Raw genomic sequence first — 18,300 nt, forward strand, 5'->3', positions numbered from 1 at the left:
GAGCTCCGGAGCTCCGTGAGATGCTTGGTGGCGCACGCTCCGGGCTTACGGACTCAGTCTGATGTTTCCAGAGTGCGGGTCCGCGGTCCGCCTGCTCCCCGGTGCAGGTGGCCCGCCAGCCGCCCTGCGCACGCGCTCCTGGAGCTCGCGTTCTAAGTCTGCTGTCTCGCGGGTGCCGTCCGCGAGTCCGCCTGCTCCCCCGTGCAGGTGGCCCGCCAACCGCCAACCGTCCCGCGTGCGATCCCGGAGCTCCCTTCTCAGCCTGCTGTCTCAAGCGTGCGGGTCCCGGTCTGTCCGCTCCCCCGTGCAGGTGGCTACCGCTTCCCGGCGCCCTGACACGGCGGCTCCCTCCCCCTTCTGTTTAGCTTCCGATATCTGTGCTCGGTTTCACGGCTCCCCGCTTCGTACCTCGATACTTCAGCGCTGGAGATGTTCATTTGTAGACATCCAGATGTATCTTCCTGTGTCTCAGGCTGATTCCGTGGATGTTACTGCTGGTCTGGTACCTATCAAGCTCAACTCAGGGGACCGGCTGAAAAAGGGGTCCCCTACTCCTCCGCCATCTTAACCTCCTCCCCAGCTAATTCTGCTCGCGTGTCTCACTGGCAAAAACCAGCACTGGAAGAACACAGTGCCTGGTGGGCAGCGGGACCAGCACCTTCTGCACAGCCCCTTTTTGCACCTTGGTTCCCACCCCTGCCACCATCCTGGAGTTGATGCAAACCTCTGGGGTTGCCAACTTCTGTGAAAGCAGCCTGGAGCCCTCCAGAAACCGCAGTTCTCTCTTTGCAGGTGCGTGGCCATGATGGTGAATGGACTCACACCAAGCACCATCAAGGACTTCTACCTGGCTGGCTGCAAGGTGAGGATAACCTGGACAGAGGGCATAGCACCTGGGGACCTTCAGGAGCACCTCATGCTCTAGGATTTTACCCACCAGGCCCAGCTCTAAAAGAAAAATCTCTCTGAAAGCACCCACTTATGGGTACCAATATTTTATTTTGCCAAGGAAAATTTGCCAATTTAAAAAATCTTTTTCTTTTAAAAGGACATTTTAAAACCAAAAATTGAAAAAAAATGAAAAATAAAACAGACTTAAAATTAGGGGGTCAAATATAAGCACAGCCTTTCTCACTAAGGACATTCTTGTTGGAGTCAGTTGAAATCGTGTGTGTCCCCCTGCCCAGGGCCAGTCACTGTGTCAGTATTGGGAATAAATGATGTAATCTTAAGGGTCACATTATCAGAGGAGAACACTGAGACCCAAGGAGGGAGTTACTCTGATCAGAGTAACAGCTTCTGAATGGCAGTGCTGGGCTCAAACCCCAGGCCATCTGATCCCGGCCTTCCTCTGTGAGGCTACCATTGACCTACAAACAGTCACATCTGACCATCACATGTTCGCGGCACAATCGGCACGTCACAATGTCTTGTGATGACCTCTAAGAAGGTACTCACTGCCTTTTTTGTCAAAGATGGTGCAGTGCCCTCACCTTCACTCCGTGAGGGACTAGAAAGTCACTCTGTGGGCAGCATTTTTGCACTGTGGACAGCATTTCTCGGCCAGTCTTTGGCCTGGGAAGGACTGTCACCCCAAGGACATGCAAGGTGTACTAAGACCCTGTTGCAGTTCCTGGCCCTGGGAGAACTTTCTCTTGGACTTTGATGTTACGGTACGTGCCCCTACAAGTCTCCACGTGGGGTGCACCCTGCAGGCCCTCCCCTGATCACTGACTGACTTTGCACACCCAGCGAATTCGGTGTGCAACCCTGTGATCAGACCACCAGAGTCTGCTCCCAGCTCCGCCGCTCGCTAGTTGGATAAGAAGGAAGCGAGCACATAGGATTGTGGTGAGGATTAACTTAAATCCACCTAGCGCAGGGCCGGGAGCATAGCAAGCCCTCCAAAAACGTTATCTGCTGCAGTGTCTGTGTTTTGAAGTAAAGATTTGAGCGTGTCTACTGCACGCCTGGGAGCCCGCCTGTGGCATCATCACAGGCCAGCAGAGGGCACTGGGAGTTCAGGGATCTCTTTATCCACTGGCTTTTTGTTTCCTTCTCAGTACAAGGAAGAGCAGCTCACCACTGCCTGTGAGAAGTGGCTGGAAATGAACTTGGTCCCCCTAGTGGGGACACAGATCCACCTCCGGACAATCCCGCAGGAGCTGCTTCAAAAGGTGCTGCGGTCCCCCAGGTCAGAGCTGGTCCCCAGGGGTGCTGTATGTGGGACCAGGAGTTGTCCTCGGAGTGGGCCTGGGGCAGCAGGGCTGGTCCCGGAGGGAGGTGCTCCAGGGGGCCAGGCCCAGCGTGCACTGCTCCATCCCAAACTCCCCACCATCCTGCACAGCCAGCCCCAGGTGGGCGCCAAAACGTGGAACACTGGGGGCGGGGGTGGGGATGGACTCCCTTCACACTGCTTCACTGGGGTAGGGACCGTCTGGGTGCCCGCTGTCTCGTTACCCATACGGGAATTAATTCAGTAATTGCCTACGTAATTAAAAAGACATCCTGACAACATTAATATACATTCACTGTGGAAAATGGGAAGCAGAGAAAATCAGATAACAGAAAACAAAACCTCTCATCCTAAATCAGTTCCTATCTTTAGCCCTGCTCTTCTCCCGAACATCTCTGACCCAGACAGCTGTTTGACCTCACCTCAAGCTAACACCCAACCCTTGGGGCCCCGCCCTGTGTTCCTTCACCACCTGCTCAACTAGAACCTTCGGAGTCCTTCTGCACACCCCTTGGCCCTCACCCCCAGGTGGGACAGTCACACTTCCAGACCCAGCCCATCTCGATGGGCTGCTCTTCTTGGGCACCAGCCAGAGCCCAGACCTCCATCAACTGTTGTCTGGACCCCTACAGGGACCTCTCACTAGGGTCTTGTGTCTGCTCTTGACCCCCACCAAGAGTGTCTCTAGCCAAAGGGCCGCTGGTGTGCCCGTCTGCCCCTCTGTCTCACTGGCCACGAGGCACCCACAGGGCTGCCTGAGACTCCAGTCCTGCCAAGCACCTGACACCCACGGGTCTGCTCTCCCTCCCGCCTAAAATGCCTGGCTCCTGGCTGGGTCCTGCTGGTCCTTTGAGTCATTCATAGAAACGTCCCCAGTGCTTGACCTTTGAGGTGATTTCTAGTATTTTACCAATAGAAATATAGCACCTTGGTGACCTCCTGTAACGTACATGTCTTTATCTCAGATTATTTTCCCACATTAAATTTCTAGAAGTGCCATTATGAAGTCGAAAGGACTTTCTGTTTTTGTCACAAGTGAAAAGTATTTTTAAAAATAGTCTATGCAAAAATAATTTCAACCTTGAGTTAAAATGGTAAGAACGGTACAAAGAATACTTGTATACCCTTTACCCTGTTTTGGTCAATCTCTGCTGTTTACTCAGTCATCAGCATCTGTGTGCAGTTACGCACCCACATCTTGTTTCTCTGGGTGTAAGGTGCATACATCAGGTGCTCTCTCTCCTAAATGCTTCAGTGTTTATTTGCTGATAAAAAGAACTTTTTAATGTAATCACAATGCAGTTATGAACTGCAGGCAATGTAGCATTGATGTCAAGACCTAACATCACTGGCCTGGTGCTCTCCTCTATACCATTCTTTCTTCCAATGCAGGGCCTGGTGTAGGGTGACAGATCATTTACTTGTCAGGACTCTTTGGGCCTCTTTAAAAGGCTCTTCATACCCATCGCAAGATACCAAGATTGTATCCCCTTAGGGCGAATTTCAAAAGCGAGAAGTAAATCCTACTAAACATTTTAGCCATATATTAGAAATGAAATGCTTACTCATGCTTATGGGATGGAAGCATTCTGATTTCAGAAGTTAGATCTGGACAGTTTCATTTCACTGTTGGTTTGAATTTACTGAGTGGCTTGCGATGCCCTCACACTTAAAGAGAAAGGAGGTTGCTAGAACAGAGTTCTGGTGTTGAGGGAGACCGTATTATCAGGAGGACCTCTGGAACCCCAGCCTGGGAGCACCCCCGGGAGCCCTGGGTGGGCTCCTGGTGTCATTCTCCCCACTCCCTGCTGCTTTTCCCCCACATGTGCCCTCCCCCACTCTCCAGTAGAGCAGAGGTTACACAACCGTTGAAGAAAAGATAAACAAGGCATCCCTCAGACTTTGCCTAACACTCTCCCTCCCTTGGAAACACTGAGCTGTCGCACCCTGGTAGCATTTAACCAAGAAAAGGGAAAAAATTGTCTGACCACAGCCAGAACCCTGGTGATGGCATGGGTCTTACAAAACGTACATGAGGCAGGAAAAGAGGTCAAGCACGTTCCGCGTCCAGTGTCTAGACGCACAAGCTTGGGGAGACATGACTGATGTGGGAACGGGGTCCTGCTCTTCTGGCCCCTCCCCAGGAGCTGTCTGCACACAGTCCAGAGCCATCCCAGCAGCAGGAGGGAAGAGCCCTGCATGGCCTTGAGCACGTCATCAGCCCTTGGGCCTTGGAGGCACCTGGCTGTCAGCCCCAGAACTCGTGTTCACATTGCCCAAGGCAGATTCTCCTGGCCACCCTGCCGAGGTCCAGCGGCTGCCTGCTTTGAACCTGGATGGAGGTGGGGAACAGAAGGTGCTGGAAGACAGGGCCCAGCCACACTTGGTGCCTGGTGGGGTTGTGAGATATTTAGCCAGGCTCAGGCTCCTCACCTGGGCACACCTGTTGGCTGGTGGGTCTGGCACCTTGGACCACAGCTGATTAAGAAGAAACCTTTGGATGAGTTCATGTTTACCGAGCACTTTGGAGTATGTGCCCTGCTCTGTGCACTGTCCCTTCCAACCCCCTGCAGCCGTGTCTGATAGGTACAGTTAATGTCCCTAAGATAAGAGGGACAATAAAAGGCAGGGCTGGGCCAAGCCCAGGGCTCGGGCTCCAAGGTCCAGGCTCCCACCCTCCATGCTGCACGGCCTCTTTATTTGTTCCAGAGGCCACGCTGCACAGCAGCCCGAACTCAGCTAGGACTGGCTTGTCCTGGCCAGTCACATGGCCCTGGAGCCGCTGTGTGGAAATGCCAGCCCACGGGGGGTCAGCGATGGCACATGCCCTGGGCCCACTTAGTGTAGACGGAGGCCTGTCCCCTGGCTTGCGGTCATGGTGTTTGGGTCTCTAAGCCTCGTGGGAACAACATCCCTCTCAGCAGATGCTTCAGCGTCTGGGCTGTTCACCTTCCCTTTCTGCATTCCCTTTGACCCCATCTTCCTTTGGGTTTCATAAACAGCCTTGCATAAAATACACACAGTTTTCCTGACCTCCGGGGCGTCCGGTTTTTCATTTCTTTGCCTGGGCCTTGGGTTGCCGGTTAAATTTCTCTTTAGAGGTCACCGCTGGGTTACCCTGTTCCATGAACTCTAATACTATGAAAGCTTCATTCCAAGTTATACTTTTCTGGAAGCCAAGCTCCTGGTAGACAGGAGAAGTGGAAAACTCCGCCAGCTATCCAGTTCCTATCTGCGTGGAAAGCTGCCCTACAACCCGGGCTCTGCCCACTTCTCCCTGGCTTCCTGCCCATGATACCATCAGTCTTGAGGGCTCAGGAATTCCCAGGAGGAGCCACCCCTGTCCTCCATGGCGAGCCTGTCCCACAACATATGGACCACCATGGGGCATGGCTCTTCTCTGGCTAATGGCAATGATATCTACCAACTTTTGAACACTTGTGGTATACAGGACACTTTGGGTTATCAGCCTAACTCGTACAGCCACCAGTGAACTCGATACTATTACCTGAGTCTTCACCTATGGAAGGGAGGTTATGGGAAATGAACGGACTGGTCCAGGTTCCCTGTGTTTAGCAGGAGAGTTGGGATTTGAACACATATCTGAGTGGCCTCAAAGCCCTAGGTCTTCACCAGCCCAGCCCACTGCTCTGCTCTGCACGGGGACTCATTTTTCCCTATTGATAACCAAGATCAATAAGGATATTGATGATTAATGTTTATTGTAAAAAGGTTTTAAAGGTAGGAGAATAATAGAAAACACAATTGGACCCGCCTCTCGAAACGAACGGTGACATTTTGTCACAAGAAAGAAAACATTACCAATAAAGCAGAAGTCAACCATGCTCCCTTCCCAGCATCCTCTTGGCCTCCCTCCCTCCCTAAAGACAATCAGGTCGTTGTCGTGGGCCTGCATGAACCCAATCTATGTGATTATATTCTTACTACATACATGTGTGTCTATAAATAATTCGTAATATTGTTTCATAAAAGCTTAAACCTCAAAGCAGTGCTCTCATAGTGACTGTAATGTCCTGTAGCTCATTATTTACTAACATAATGTGATGTGTCCTCTCCATGTCGATACTTACGTATCTAATTAGCATTTTAAATTTGATGCTGTACAGGGTTCCAGAGAATGAATAGATAGCAATTTTTCATTCCCTACCTAATGGCCTTTTGTTTCATTTTGCTTCATTTGCTGTTGTGGCCATTGATCCTGCCATAGGCACCCTTGTTCACGCTTTCTTGTTTGCACCGTTACAGCTTTCTCTATAGTCTGTACTCAAAAGGGAGCCTTTATTATTTATGTATAATTTTCTTTAAAAAAAAAAAAGACAAACAGTGTCTTGTTAACATTTTCTTCTTAAGGAACAAATACCAGTTACCTCCCTACGGCTACTGGTGAGCACCAGGAAACAGGTAGGACAGCCCAGATGCTCACCTGTGTCGGAGGGAAGTTTGGGGGTTCTGTGAGGCCATCAGAGCTCCTAAGTAAATGAAAATATGTTTGTCCTCAGTAGGAACCAGTACTTTAGAGTACTGGTACTTAGCCTAAAGACAGAGGGCTTGGGCTGCCTGGGTGGTGCAGTCAGTTAGGCGTCCAACTCTTGGTTTTGGCTCAGGTCGTGATCTCAGAGTCCTGAGATCGAGCCCCACGTCAGGCTCCACGCTCAGTGGGGAGTCGGCTTGAGATTCTCTCTTCCTCTCCCTCTGCCCTGCCCCCCCCCAGTGCACAGGCACTCTCTCTCTCTCCCTCTCTCTCTCTCTTTCTCTCAAATAAATAAATAAATAAAGACAGAGGGTTTTATTTGAACAGTTACACTTCATAATGAAAGTGAAACCAGGACACTGATTCATGGACCCCCAATGACTCCTCCCACATTGCTGTCTGTTCCTCTTTGGTGAGGTCCCAAAGAACCTCTGGGCTTGGGGACCTCAGGCTTCGATTCTGCACCAGGAGTCATGTAGCTCCCCAGCCAGAGGTGGTTGGTGGGCTGGTGGAGTTCTATGTGGGCACATCATATACCAAGTGGCTTTGTGACATCCCCCGTCGCTTCTCACCATCATTGCCCAGACAGTGACCAATTTGGTCCTGTCTAGCCAGCGTCAAAGCCCATGCATCTGTAGGTGGACTGAAAGCAAATAAAAGCAAAAAGACATTCTCCAGTGGCCAGAAATAGTGTGAAAGGTGGGTGGGTGACATTTCCACTTCCCTTTAGAGTCATCACTTAGCTTGGGTTCCACCCACCAAGACCACTCAAAGTGGTGGGTGCAGAGGCTAGGATAGGTTTTGAAGCCAGCATGCCAGCCCTGTGGTCAAGATGGGACATATCAAGGGGTTTAAGACACGTTGAAATGACTTCTTAGATAATCAAGTTGTTGAAGGCTTTAGAGACGCTCTTTGGGAGACCCCCGTACTTTACAGAGTTGACATTGTGGGGAGTGACACTCCTTCTCACCACTTGTTTCTAGTTAAGAAGTCTCATGCCGTGCAGCCAGGGCCCAGCCCTGCCACTTAGGAGTCAGAGCCGCCGTTCGCTAGCACGGTCCTACATGCCGGGCACTGCGTTACTGATCTGTGTGTGCGTTGTCAGCGCCGTAATGTCAACACCCCAACCAGAGCCTGGGAATGTGTTCAGTTTCATGGCAAAGGGGAAGGAAGGTTGCAGATGGGTGACCTTGAGCTGGGGTGGGTGTTCTGGGTCACCCAGCTGGGCCCAATAATAATCACAACGATCCTTGCACGTGGAAGACAGAGGCAGGAAAGTCAGAGCCAGAAGGAGATTGGAAGGTGCTGTGCTGCTGGCCTGAGGATGGAGGAAGGGGCCGCAAGCCATGGGATGTGAGTAGCCTCTAGAAACTGGAAAAGCAAGGAAATGATTCTCCGTAGAGCTTCCAGAAAGAATGCGGTTCACACCTGGATCCTAGCCCAGTGAGATGTTTTGTTCTTCTGACCTCCAGAACTATAAGATAATAAATGTGTGTTGTTTTAAGCCACTTGATTCATGGCAGTTTGTTATAGCAGTGACAGAAAGCAGCGTACTGCCCGCGTAGCCTGTAGCAGCTTCTGTCACCACTATCTACCCATGAGGGAGCTGGGGCCGCGGGGCCACCAAGCAGCCTGCAGGGGGCTCCACAGCCAGCTTGGGGCTGGACTGACCCACGCCCAGGTCTGACGCCAGAATCCTGCAAACTTGACAAAGTTATTTTGCCCTCAGGCCCAGCTGGGACTAGGAAGCGATGCTTGAGGCATATACCTCAGGGGCAAAAGACCTCAGTTGTCGAGAAACGTATATTGCAGTGCAATATTTTAAAATGAACATTGACACAAAAAACCACAATGAACGAAAAATAAGGAATAAAAATGAGGAATATTGCCAACTTTGCAGGATTGTCATACGGAATTAAATGAAAGAGCAGATGGAAACATCTCAGACGCTCCTGTCTCCACGCTGACCGTTGCTTTGGCAGCACAGAGGATGGGGGTCAGACTGCAGAGGGTCCCCTCCCAGCTCCGCCATTCACCGGGTCCCCTGACCTTGAGAACGTCATTCAACATCACTTTGTCTGAAGTGACCTACAGACTCAGGGGTGGTGTTGCCTCATTCCTAAACTCACTGTCAACTTTTTGTTTTCTCACAAATGGCGTGAGCGGTTTCTACTCCTAAAATGTCTTCTCTTTTATGTTGTCCAGGTTGTTCACTTTTAATGAGTATCATCTTCTGAAAACACTACTTTTGTGGGTCTTCTTGCGACTGAACTACAGAATTCAGACGGTTCCGGTGCATGAAACGGTGGTGGCATTTTTTAACAGGTAACGTAACTTAGCGTGGGTTGATGAAATGCACGTACATGGTTTTTCACTCAGAATACCTGGAGAGAGAGCATCAGCGGTGTGATTTTTCATAGTACCCAGAGCGCACAGAATGCAATTTTCTTTATGGGATTTAAGAGTATGGGATACCTTGGAGCCACTGGATTACTTAAAAACGTGAAGAATATGTAGGTGTTATAACTTGAGATAACCACGTGCTCCTGAATTCTTGTTCTGTCCAGTAAAAGACATGAAGCCCAAGGTACTCCTTTCATTCAGGAAAACGTATCACCAAACCACATCGACCTTAAAAACATCATGTTTAAAATGGATCTAAATGAGACCAGGTCATCCTCACGTTTCGCGATAGCCCATGACATTCTGAATTTTCTAGACAAAGAAAGATTGCTAGAAAAAGATTTTCTAGAAAAGCATTTGAATGCACCAAGTTTTCATAGAATTGGCTCCGTTTCTTATACTCTCTAAACTTACGAATTCTAGAAGTTTTAGATCTCAAAAGCTCAGTGAAAAATAATAATTTCAGTTTAAGGGACACCATTAAATTATGCTTGCTAAGTGCAATAATCCTAATAAGTACTTTCTACTTGGAATCCCCTAAGACTTCGGGGCTGGTTTCATTCCCATTTTACAGATGAAGAAACTCAAGGTGGAGGGGAACTCTCTTGTCAGAGATGATGCAAGTGACGGGGTCTGACTTGAACTCAGGTCTGCTGAATCCCGAGACACTTTGCTGCCCGTTCCTGGAACGGCCAATAGGACTTCTCTCTTGCATCTGCTCCAGCTGGTTTGGTAACAGCATCCTGGGCACGGTGTTAGGAAGATTCTGAGGCTCCCTCTAGGTCAGTGTTACTGTTAGCCGAGGACTTGCTGCACCTCTTCCCTTCTCTGGTCCGCTCTCTGCTGTGAGGGTTTTCTATCTGTTCATTCAAGAGCGCCCCGTTAGTAGAGAGAGCTGTGGTAGCTTGGGGGCAGGGAGCAGGGTCGGGGGAGGGTGAGATTGGTAGAAATTGCAGGCTCCCTTTTGTGCCTTTCTCGCCTCAATTAAGGCGGAATATGCTCACATCACGCAGGCTGGCTGTGGAGTGTGGTGGCCCTGTCGCCAGAGACAGTCCCAGGTGGTCCTCAGAGGGTCTGCCTGGAGGAATTCATGGATACTGTTACCTTCACTGTCAGGTGGAGACGTCTCCCCAGCAGGAAGGGGGCTTCCAGACACGATAAGCGGTGTCCAAGGAAGCCGAGAGGCTCCATGTCTTGTGCACGTGAGTTTCGCAGATAAAAACACCTTCTCCCTATTCACCAGCGGCTTGACCTGTTTTAGCCAAGTGTCATTTGCATTGTTCTGAAGCATTTAATCCTTTTCTGGAACATCTGCACACCACGTTAACTGCAGAGCTCATTTTTCCTGCCTCATTATTTGGGGAAAGCAGTATTCAGTGCCAGAATGACATGCACTTTGCTTAGTTTCTATATAATTTGCTTTGAACTCAGATGATTAAACCACCCCCCTCCACTCTTTTAATAGCCCAACAGACACTTTTTCCTATGAGTCACACGCACCAGGAAAACTGGCTATTTGGCTCCAAGTTAGCATTCATACTGGAAACGTCTTAGAACCGGGAGGTAGGAAATGGGCTGGGATGTGGAAACTGGGTTTTTAATGTGGGAGAAACAGTGAGAATGAGGCTCTCAGGTGTGTAGCCCCTTCTGCTGAGAGTGGGGTGTCCTCGGTTTTCCTGAGCTGGGGTCCTGAGGCCCCTCCCCGCCATCATTAGCTTTTCCGTTTCTCTCGAATCTACACTGGTTCCATTTTGAACCTCTTCTCTGCAGCGTTTCCCAAGCCCCCGATGCCACCTTGTTCCTGTTTGGAAACCACTTGTGAGTGTCCATGTGGAGTCCATGGGTGGTTCTCCTCCCGTCCCAGTTCTTCTGCCCCAGAACAGCAGCAGCTTTAAGGTGCTCCCTTGTCAACGGCCTCCACCTCCCAAATGCATGTCCCCAGAGTCCCCAGACTCCTTAACCTAGGTTATCAGCACTTAACTGCTCCTGCTTACCTGACCCCAGCCTGCTCCCGCCCCTCTGCCAGTCTATCCATGGCAGGGCCTCCCCCGAGAGCCTCTGTGACCAGTCCCCTTATGACCACGTGACGTGACCTACACTCTGCCTGTCCAGGAACATCATGAGCAGCTTGAAGAAGGGTTAGGGGGGCCCTTATCTCACCCTTAGCTTACCTGGCATTGTGCTGTGCACGGAAGGGCTTCCTGAATGATGAGTTCCCATCAATCGCTTTTGTGTAGCTTGGTTCCCCTCACAGAAGCGGGTCTTCATATGCTGATGCAAAATTCAGAGAATGCCTTGTCTGCAGTAACTAGAAGTAACAGGGCCCGCGGGCAGGTGACTGGTGGCGGGTACCCATTTGGTGTTCTAGACAAGGAAGGGTTCCAAGGCTTTCTCTAGGCTCAGGGAGAAATCACGTCTTGGTGGGTCTACCCCAGACGCGGCGGTGGGCGGTGGTGGTCCCTGTGCTCCCATATCGGCCACCCCGTCCTGAGGATCCCTGGGGATCCCCGCTGGCCCCCATATCGGCCACCCCATCCTGAGGATCCCCAGGGATCCCCGCTGGCCCAGTGGGGCTGGTGGCCTGAAGGCTCGGGCCGCGAGAAGGCACCTGTGTTCTTAGTGGTCACAGACGTCTTGGGCCGGAGCCGGGTCACCAGGGGAGCGAAGCTGCACAGTCCAATGAGGCCGAGGGGGACAGCTAGCTGGTCAGGTTTCTGTGGCCACCAACAGGGACATGCCAGGGGAATTAAAAGGTAGGAGAGGGGCAGCCGCATCTGGGAGACGGCATGTAGGCTTAGGAATGAGAATCAAGGGGCGCCTGGGTGGCTCAGTCGTTAAGCGCCTGCCTTCGGCTCGAGCGTGATCCCAAGNGCATGTAGGCTTAGGAATGAGAATCAAGGGGCGCCTGGGTGGCTCAGTCGTTAAGCGCCTGCCTTCGGCTCGGGCGTGATCCCGAGGTCCTGGGATCGAGTCCTGCATCAGGCTCCTCTGCTGGCAGCCTGCCTTCTTCCTCTCCCACTCCCCCTGCTTGTGTTCCCTCTCTCGCTGTCTATCTCTCTCTCTCTCAAATAAATAAATAAAATCTTTAAAAAAAAAAAAAAGGAATGAGAATCAAGGAAGTTGACGCTTTGGCCCAATTTTTAAAGTTGCAACTATCAGTGATATGATGTAAGTGACAGAGTGATTTATAAGGGATCTCCCAATGCCCAGAGTGGACATTTTGAGGCCATCACAAGCTGGGGACTTCCCCAAAGGGACTGTACTAGATAACGTGTGACAGTGGGCCAAGCTGCCCGAATCTGAGCTAGCGAGGTCCTATGAGCCCTGGGGAGCAAGGCCACACTGCAGCCCTGGGTGTGGTCGTGGCTAGCCCAGCGTCCAAGTCAGAGGGCCTGGAGCAGTAGTTGTATAAAAATAGACCAGATGCCCCTTTTCTGATCTGTCTTAGCAATGTCCAGAAAACAAGCCAGGAGGGAAGTATTTGAAGAGTTGACTCTTCCAGGGCCAACAGTGCATGCAAGTAAAGACACAGGTCCAAGCCTTTCTTATTCTCCTGTTTTCTTTTATTCATTGATTTTTTTTTCAATTTTTTATTCATTCAACACATAGTTATTGAACTTGCACTCTGTGGCAGGGACACCGATGGAAAGGTGAAGGGGAAGTTTGTCTGCCTAGCTAGATGTGTCCGTACATCTTCCAACTTATTTACATTACAAAGTATGGTAGTATAAGAAGGGAACACTCATGCACACACACACACACACACGCCCACACACCCCCCTCGGCACCCGCAGTCTGTTTTCTGGCAATGGTTAATTTAGAAAAACAAATAGGCTGGCCAGAATTAAATTTAACATTTCCTTGTAGGAAAAACAAAAAATGCAAGCAAAGCCGTTGCCTCTGTCCACAGAGGAAAAGTCATCATTTCTTTCCAGTTAGCTGTCTGAGAAGTCCAGGAGGGCTGTAAAATCTCACGGGGTAGCAGAGCCAGAGGCAGGCAAACTTTTCACATTTTTAAAAGCACATTTTTAATCAAAGTATAAAATACATACTGGAAAGTGCGCAAACCCAAAGTGGATTTCGACCAACTGCACACACCTGTGTAAGCAGCCCCCAGCCCTGGAGACAGACTTGGCCAGCCACCGAAAGTGTCTTATCTCAGTCCCCACCTTTCCCAGAGAAAGGCAAACAACATCCTGGCTTCCTTTCCTTTCAAGATGTCTTGGCTGCTTTTGAACTTTGTATAAATAGAAACTTACAGTATACACTTTTTAACGTCCGCCTTCCCTTTCACACAGTGGACTATCTGTAAACTCCGTGCAGGGACAGGTGGCCGGCGAGGGCAAGGGGCGTGCTCAGGGTCCATCAGCAACGCGGTGGTGGAGTGACTTAGGTATCCCTGATCTCCTTTTATTTTGAGATTCTCTGGGTGGAGGGAAAGTCATGAATAGACCTGTAATTCTAATCCTTAACTGATTGATTAATCAGTAAATGGGCCCCCTCTCCGACGCAAGGATGGGTCCCAGCAGTGGACTTATGAGCTCTCCAGAAGGAGGTCATTGAATGCCACCAGTAAAGCCAATGGAGCCAATTTCTCCATGATCCCAACTCCTAGATTTCCATGAGCCCTGCAGCTGAGTCTCCCCTCCTTCCTCGGCCCTATCCCAATCTGACCCAATCTTTACAGCACTGGCCAAGGACTCCTCCAGGAAGCCTTTCCAGATCTCACCTGCCCACTGGACAGATTCCTCCTCTGAGCTTCTCTCTTTGAAGAGAGAACAAGAGACGTGCTGACCCGTGCGTGAGTGGGCACCGGCCTGACAAGCCCGACACTATGCTCCCCCCATGCCCTGTGAGGGGAGCCTTGGAGGAGAGCCACCCCACGTCACCCCACATCCCTGACACCTGAGCCCACCGATGTCTGCAAGGACATGATTTGTGATGCTGTGGGACAGGGCAGCCAGCAGCCATGTGTCTGCTGTGATTAATGAGTGGCATTTGCAGATGTGGCCACAGAGTCATCATGAAACTGTGCACCCCCGGTGTGGCAACTCTGATCTCTTAACCAGAACATTCATTTTGAAACGTCCCATGAGTCACAGACGTGAGCCGTTAAGTGGTTCTATCTCGGATAGCCAAGCCCTGTGCAGGGAAGTGGATATATTCGGGGGCAACAGGGTTTCTCATCACTGGACTTTGGTGTCTCTTGCCTTTTTTATTTCTTCTCTTGCTCTGACCATGCTGCCCCTGTTCCCCTAGAGTTTGGCTTTCTGGAAGCTGAATCTCCCTTGTTTTCAAAGTCCCTAAACATTATTGATCCCTACGCCTCGCTAAGTTTTCACTTCTCTCCTGTGGCTTCTCGGCTTTCCACCCAAACTGGGAAGCCCCAGCGTGTCTTCTGCAGTAAGCGTAGAGACGCGGCAGGAGCCTAAGGGGTGTAAAGTGTCTGATGCAGGAGGTCCTTACAAAGGGCAGAGAAGATGACGTTACACAGGATTTCTAGACCCAGTTCTGCCTTTGGGCAAAAGTCAGGACCGACTTCATTGTCCAGATGCCATTAGATGGGGTCTCAGTGAATGTCTGACAGGACTTAGCCTGGTGAATAAGCAGGCAACCACAGCTGGTGGGATCCCACAAGTACAGGAAAATCAGCATACAGTAGCCTGATCCGTGTGCACAAGTGTGTGTGTGCACAAGTGTGTGTTTGCACGTGTGCGCTGGGGATGGGGACAGCTGGCGTGCCTCGAAGAGACGCTGTGGGCGAGTAGAGCGAGGGTGGGACCAGCTCCTCATCCAATTCATTCAGTCAACAAAGCGCACGCCCGCTGAGAGCCAGGCCTTGCAAGGGGCGCTGAGAGTAGGAGAGCGGAGCAAACAGATGCCAAGCCCCGTCTCCATGCATTTACCGCCTGAGAAGCAGAGACAGACAATACGGTCAGTAAATAAGATGTAGGCTAGCATACGGCGGCCCTGGGCCTGGCTCCCGCCCTGCCTCGGACTGGCTGGAAGACTCTGGATGAGGACCTATCCTTCCTGCATGGATGTTAGCATATCAAGACAGATGCAAGTTCACAGGGACTCGAAGAACAGATCCTGGGCGGGAGGTTCTGAAGGGCAGGGACGTCTAGTAGGTGGTGGCGGTCGTGGCAGCAGACAGAAACATTTTCACGTGCTGTGCTGGGGGTTAGGAACCAAGAGGCCTGGGTCCTGGCTCCCGGCTGGTGGAAGGCGTCCAGGTCTCTACTGAGTTAACGTTTTTAAAAAAGGCATGTTCCTTTCTTATGAGTTATTGCCCCAAAATGTGCAACTTTTTTTCCCAAACTTCACCTTAACATGTAGACTATTGTTTCATGTATCGTTCATAGAAATGATGTTTTCATCCTCATTCTTTTTTATTATGGTAAAATATACAGAACATAACATTGACCATTGTAACCATTTTTATGTGTTCCGTTCAGTGGCAGTAAATAAATACATTCACACTGTTGTGCAACCGTCACCTCCTTCCATCTCCAGAATGTTTTCATTTTGTGAATGGGAACTCTGGAGCCACTCAACAGCTAACAGCTAGCCACCCCCCGGCCCCGGGCCCCTGCCGCTCTGCTTCTGTCTCTGAGTCCCACTACTCTAGGGACCTCGTGTAAGTGGGATCGCATAGTATCTGTTCTTTTGTGTTGGGCTTATTTCTCTTCGCATAAAGTCCTCAAGGCTCGTGCATGGAGTATCCTGTGTCAGAATTCTGAAGTGTGTATTTTAAGGCTTAATCTGAAGGGCTGGGGTAAGGGGGCCCTGAGTCAGCTGCTCACAGGAAGGGTAAATGACCGGCAGATGACAGGATCGGGGAAGTGAGAAGGCTGTGGTGAAAAGCAGCTCTAAAATTACAACCAATGCCAGTCAGAGGGACACTTGTCCCGGGCACTGCCTTTCAGGAAGTCTGTGGGGGATGTGTCCCCGGGCCCTTGAAAGCAGGACCTGGAGCCAACCTGGGTGTGTCTTTCAGTCTCAAGGTCTATGAACTGTCCTTCCCGAAGGGGTCACGACCCGAGGGTTTCTTGAAGAACTTGAGGAGGCAGACACCATGGCCTGAAGTTTGCCGCAGAACAGTCGGTGCTAAACCCAGAGCGATCTTGGCGCGGACAGCACCGAGTGCCAGGGGAAGCCATGCCGGCTTTCCATCCCGCCAGCAGAGCCATGCGAGGACGCCCCTACTCAGGGTCAGCTTCCTCTCCCCTTGTGTGAAGTGGGGTGAATGCCCTCATCGTTGAGCCCGAGAGTCCCTCCAGACAGTTGAGAAGAGCCAGGTGAGGGGGAAAACGCACCGGGCCGTCCTCAGGAGGCCTGGGGAGAGTCCTGGCTCTGCGACAGTTGACCTCACCAGGCTCCAGGGACAGGGCTATACCGGCTGGTTCAAGGTGTCGGACCACAGCCCTCTGATGCTTTCTGATTGTAGAAAATCAGCAGCAGAGGCCACCACTTTCTTCCTCTAAGGTGGCCCCCGGCTTGGGCCATTTAGAGGGTGGCAGTGATCACAAACGCCATGCACTTAGCCAGCTTGAGTCCAGGTCACTTTCCCAGGGACGAGAGGACGGTGGTGGTCATCACGAGGTGGGGAGTCCTCGCTGGTGTACTGGGCCAGTACCATCACCTTTACCCTTCCCAGCTACCCACGGAGGCATACGTGGCTGTTGTCCCCATGTGATGGAGAAGGAGATTAGCGCTCAGGAAGGCTCAGTCACGTGACTGATGGCCAGCTGGCCTGGGACTGGAACCTGGTCTGTCTTGGCTCCAGGGCTAAGCTCTCCGAAACGTGGCTGGACAAACGATGAGCAGATTCATGACCTCACAAGTCAGCCGCCACCAGGGCCACGTCCCTGTGACCCAAAGGGATCTTAAAGTCCAATCACATGTCTCAACGGAGCTCTTCCCCAAATCCTCAGAGAGAGGAGGTCTGTCCGGAGAGCTCCTGGCTGATGGGCTATCGGGTCTGAGCACCTCTCCCAGGGAGACTCAGGGACCTTGGCCTCCTCGCCTGGCAGCCTTCCCACAAAGCTGCAGAGTTGGTGCCTGGGGGCTTCCGAGCTGCAGGAGGAGTGCTGTCCTCTTACTGTCCTTTCCCTTCTGGACTGAAACTGTTTCTAACCTACAGCTCTGCCGGTGCTCACTTCTCGGGGCAGTGCCGGGCTGTGGGGGCCTTTGCCAAGGGTGCAGGCTCATTCCCCAGAGCGCTCAGCTTGGGGGCGGGGGTGAGGGCGAACTGTGCCAGCTCGGACCCTTCTTCCTTCCTTGACACCTGCATCCCGCGTGATGGTACCTAGCTTGTTCCTCTGTTACATGGTGAGAGAGAGGCAGCGAAGGAGGCGAGTGTTAGTGTCCAGCTGAGATATCGTGTTCTTGGGGCCCTGGCCTGGCCCACATTAGCCCAGCTCCACCTGCCCTGGGTAATGGAGGGCCGGTTCCGAGATCAATAGCACTGCATTTTCAGGAAAAGTATCAGTCTTCCCTTATTTATGCCTGATCTGTCCACTTCCGGAGACTGGCACCCAGTGGATTCTAATTAATAATCATTGGATTGAATCAGTTCATTTGTTGTTGTGCCCCTCTCCCCTCCCACAACGCCTCAGCATCCCTAAACTATCTCCCGGGACCACTCACACGGAGAGTCCCAAGAATTCCCGTTTGAAAGCAAATGGTTCTCGGCAGGCTGGCGGGCACCCCCAGCAGAGGCAGGACACGGGGCCAATGGTGCATTCAGTCTGGCTGAGACAGGGTGTGATTTGGACATCACTCTTGATTCATGGAAAAATAATCTACAAGAGCCCTTGGCTGGTCTCATACGGATTTGCCTTGAGGGAATGACTTTGCGTTTCCAAAGGGACTTGGAAAAATTACCCCCGTAGTCCCCATTGGTGAAAAGTGACCCTTTAAGGAAACAAGTTGTTTCAAAACAAGAGTGGTGGGTGTGTGTCTACAAGTACATGTGTTCTCAAAGGGAATCTGATCTCAACCCAGCCCTGACCTCAGCCACGTGTGGAAATTAACTGGAGTTTAATATGGGCAGTAACTGCTGCAGGACTGATTGGGAAACCGCTTTTAGAACTTGTTACCCGCATTTCTTTTTTTTAAATCCTACCAGAAAGCACTTTTGAAGGGCCCACATTGGCCGCTATTG

The 18,300-nt window shown here is 51.2% G+C and overlaps 1 protein-coding gene across 1 annotated transcript in view; it reads left to right on the top strand.

Moving 5' to 3' along the window:
* BTBD16 (BTB domain containing 16) overlaps positions 1-18,300 on the top strand; it is a 48,380-nt gene that overhangs the window by 23,063 nt on the left and 7,017 nt on the right. The window contains exons 8-10 of the mRNA XM_011231390.3: positions 793-862; positions 2,064-2,194; positions 8,934-9,053. Coding sequence (XP_011229692.2) covers positions 793-862; positions 2,064-2,194; positions 8,934-9,053 — 321 coding nt within the window. The remainder of the gene's footprint in view (positions 1-792; positions 863-2,063; positions 2,195-8,933; positions 9,054-18,300) is intronic.

The sequence above is a fragment of the Ailuropoda melanoleuca genome, chromosome 6 (genome assembly GCF_002007445.2).
Source record: "Ailuropoda melanoleuca isolate Jingjing chromosome 6, ASM200744v2, whole genome shotgun sequence".
Taxonomy (NCBI): Eukaryota; Metazoa; Chordata; class Mammalia; order Carnivora; family Ursidae; genus Ailuropoda; species Ailuropoda melanoleuca.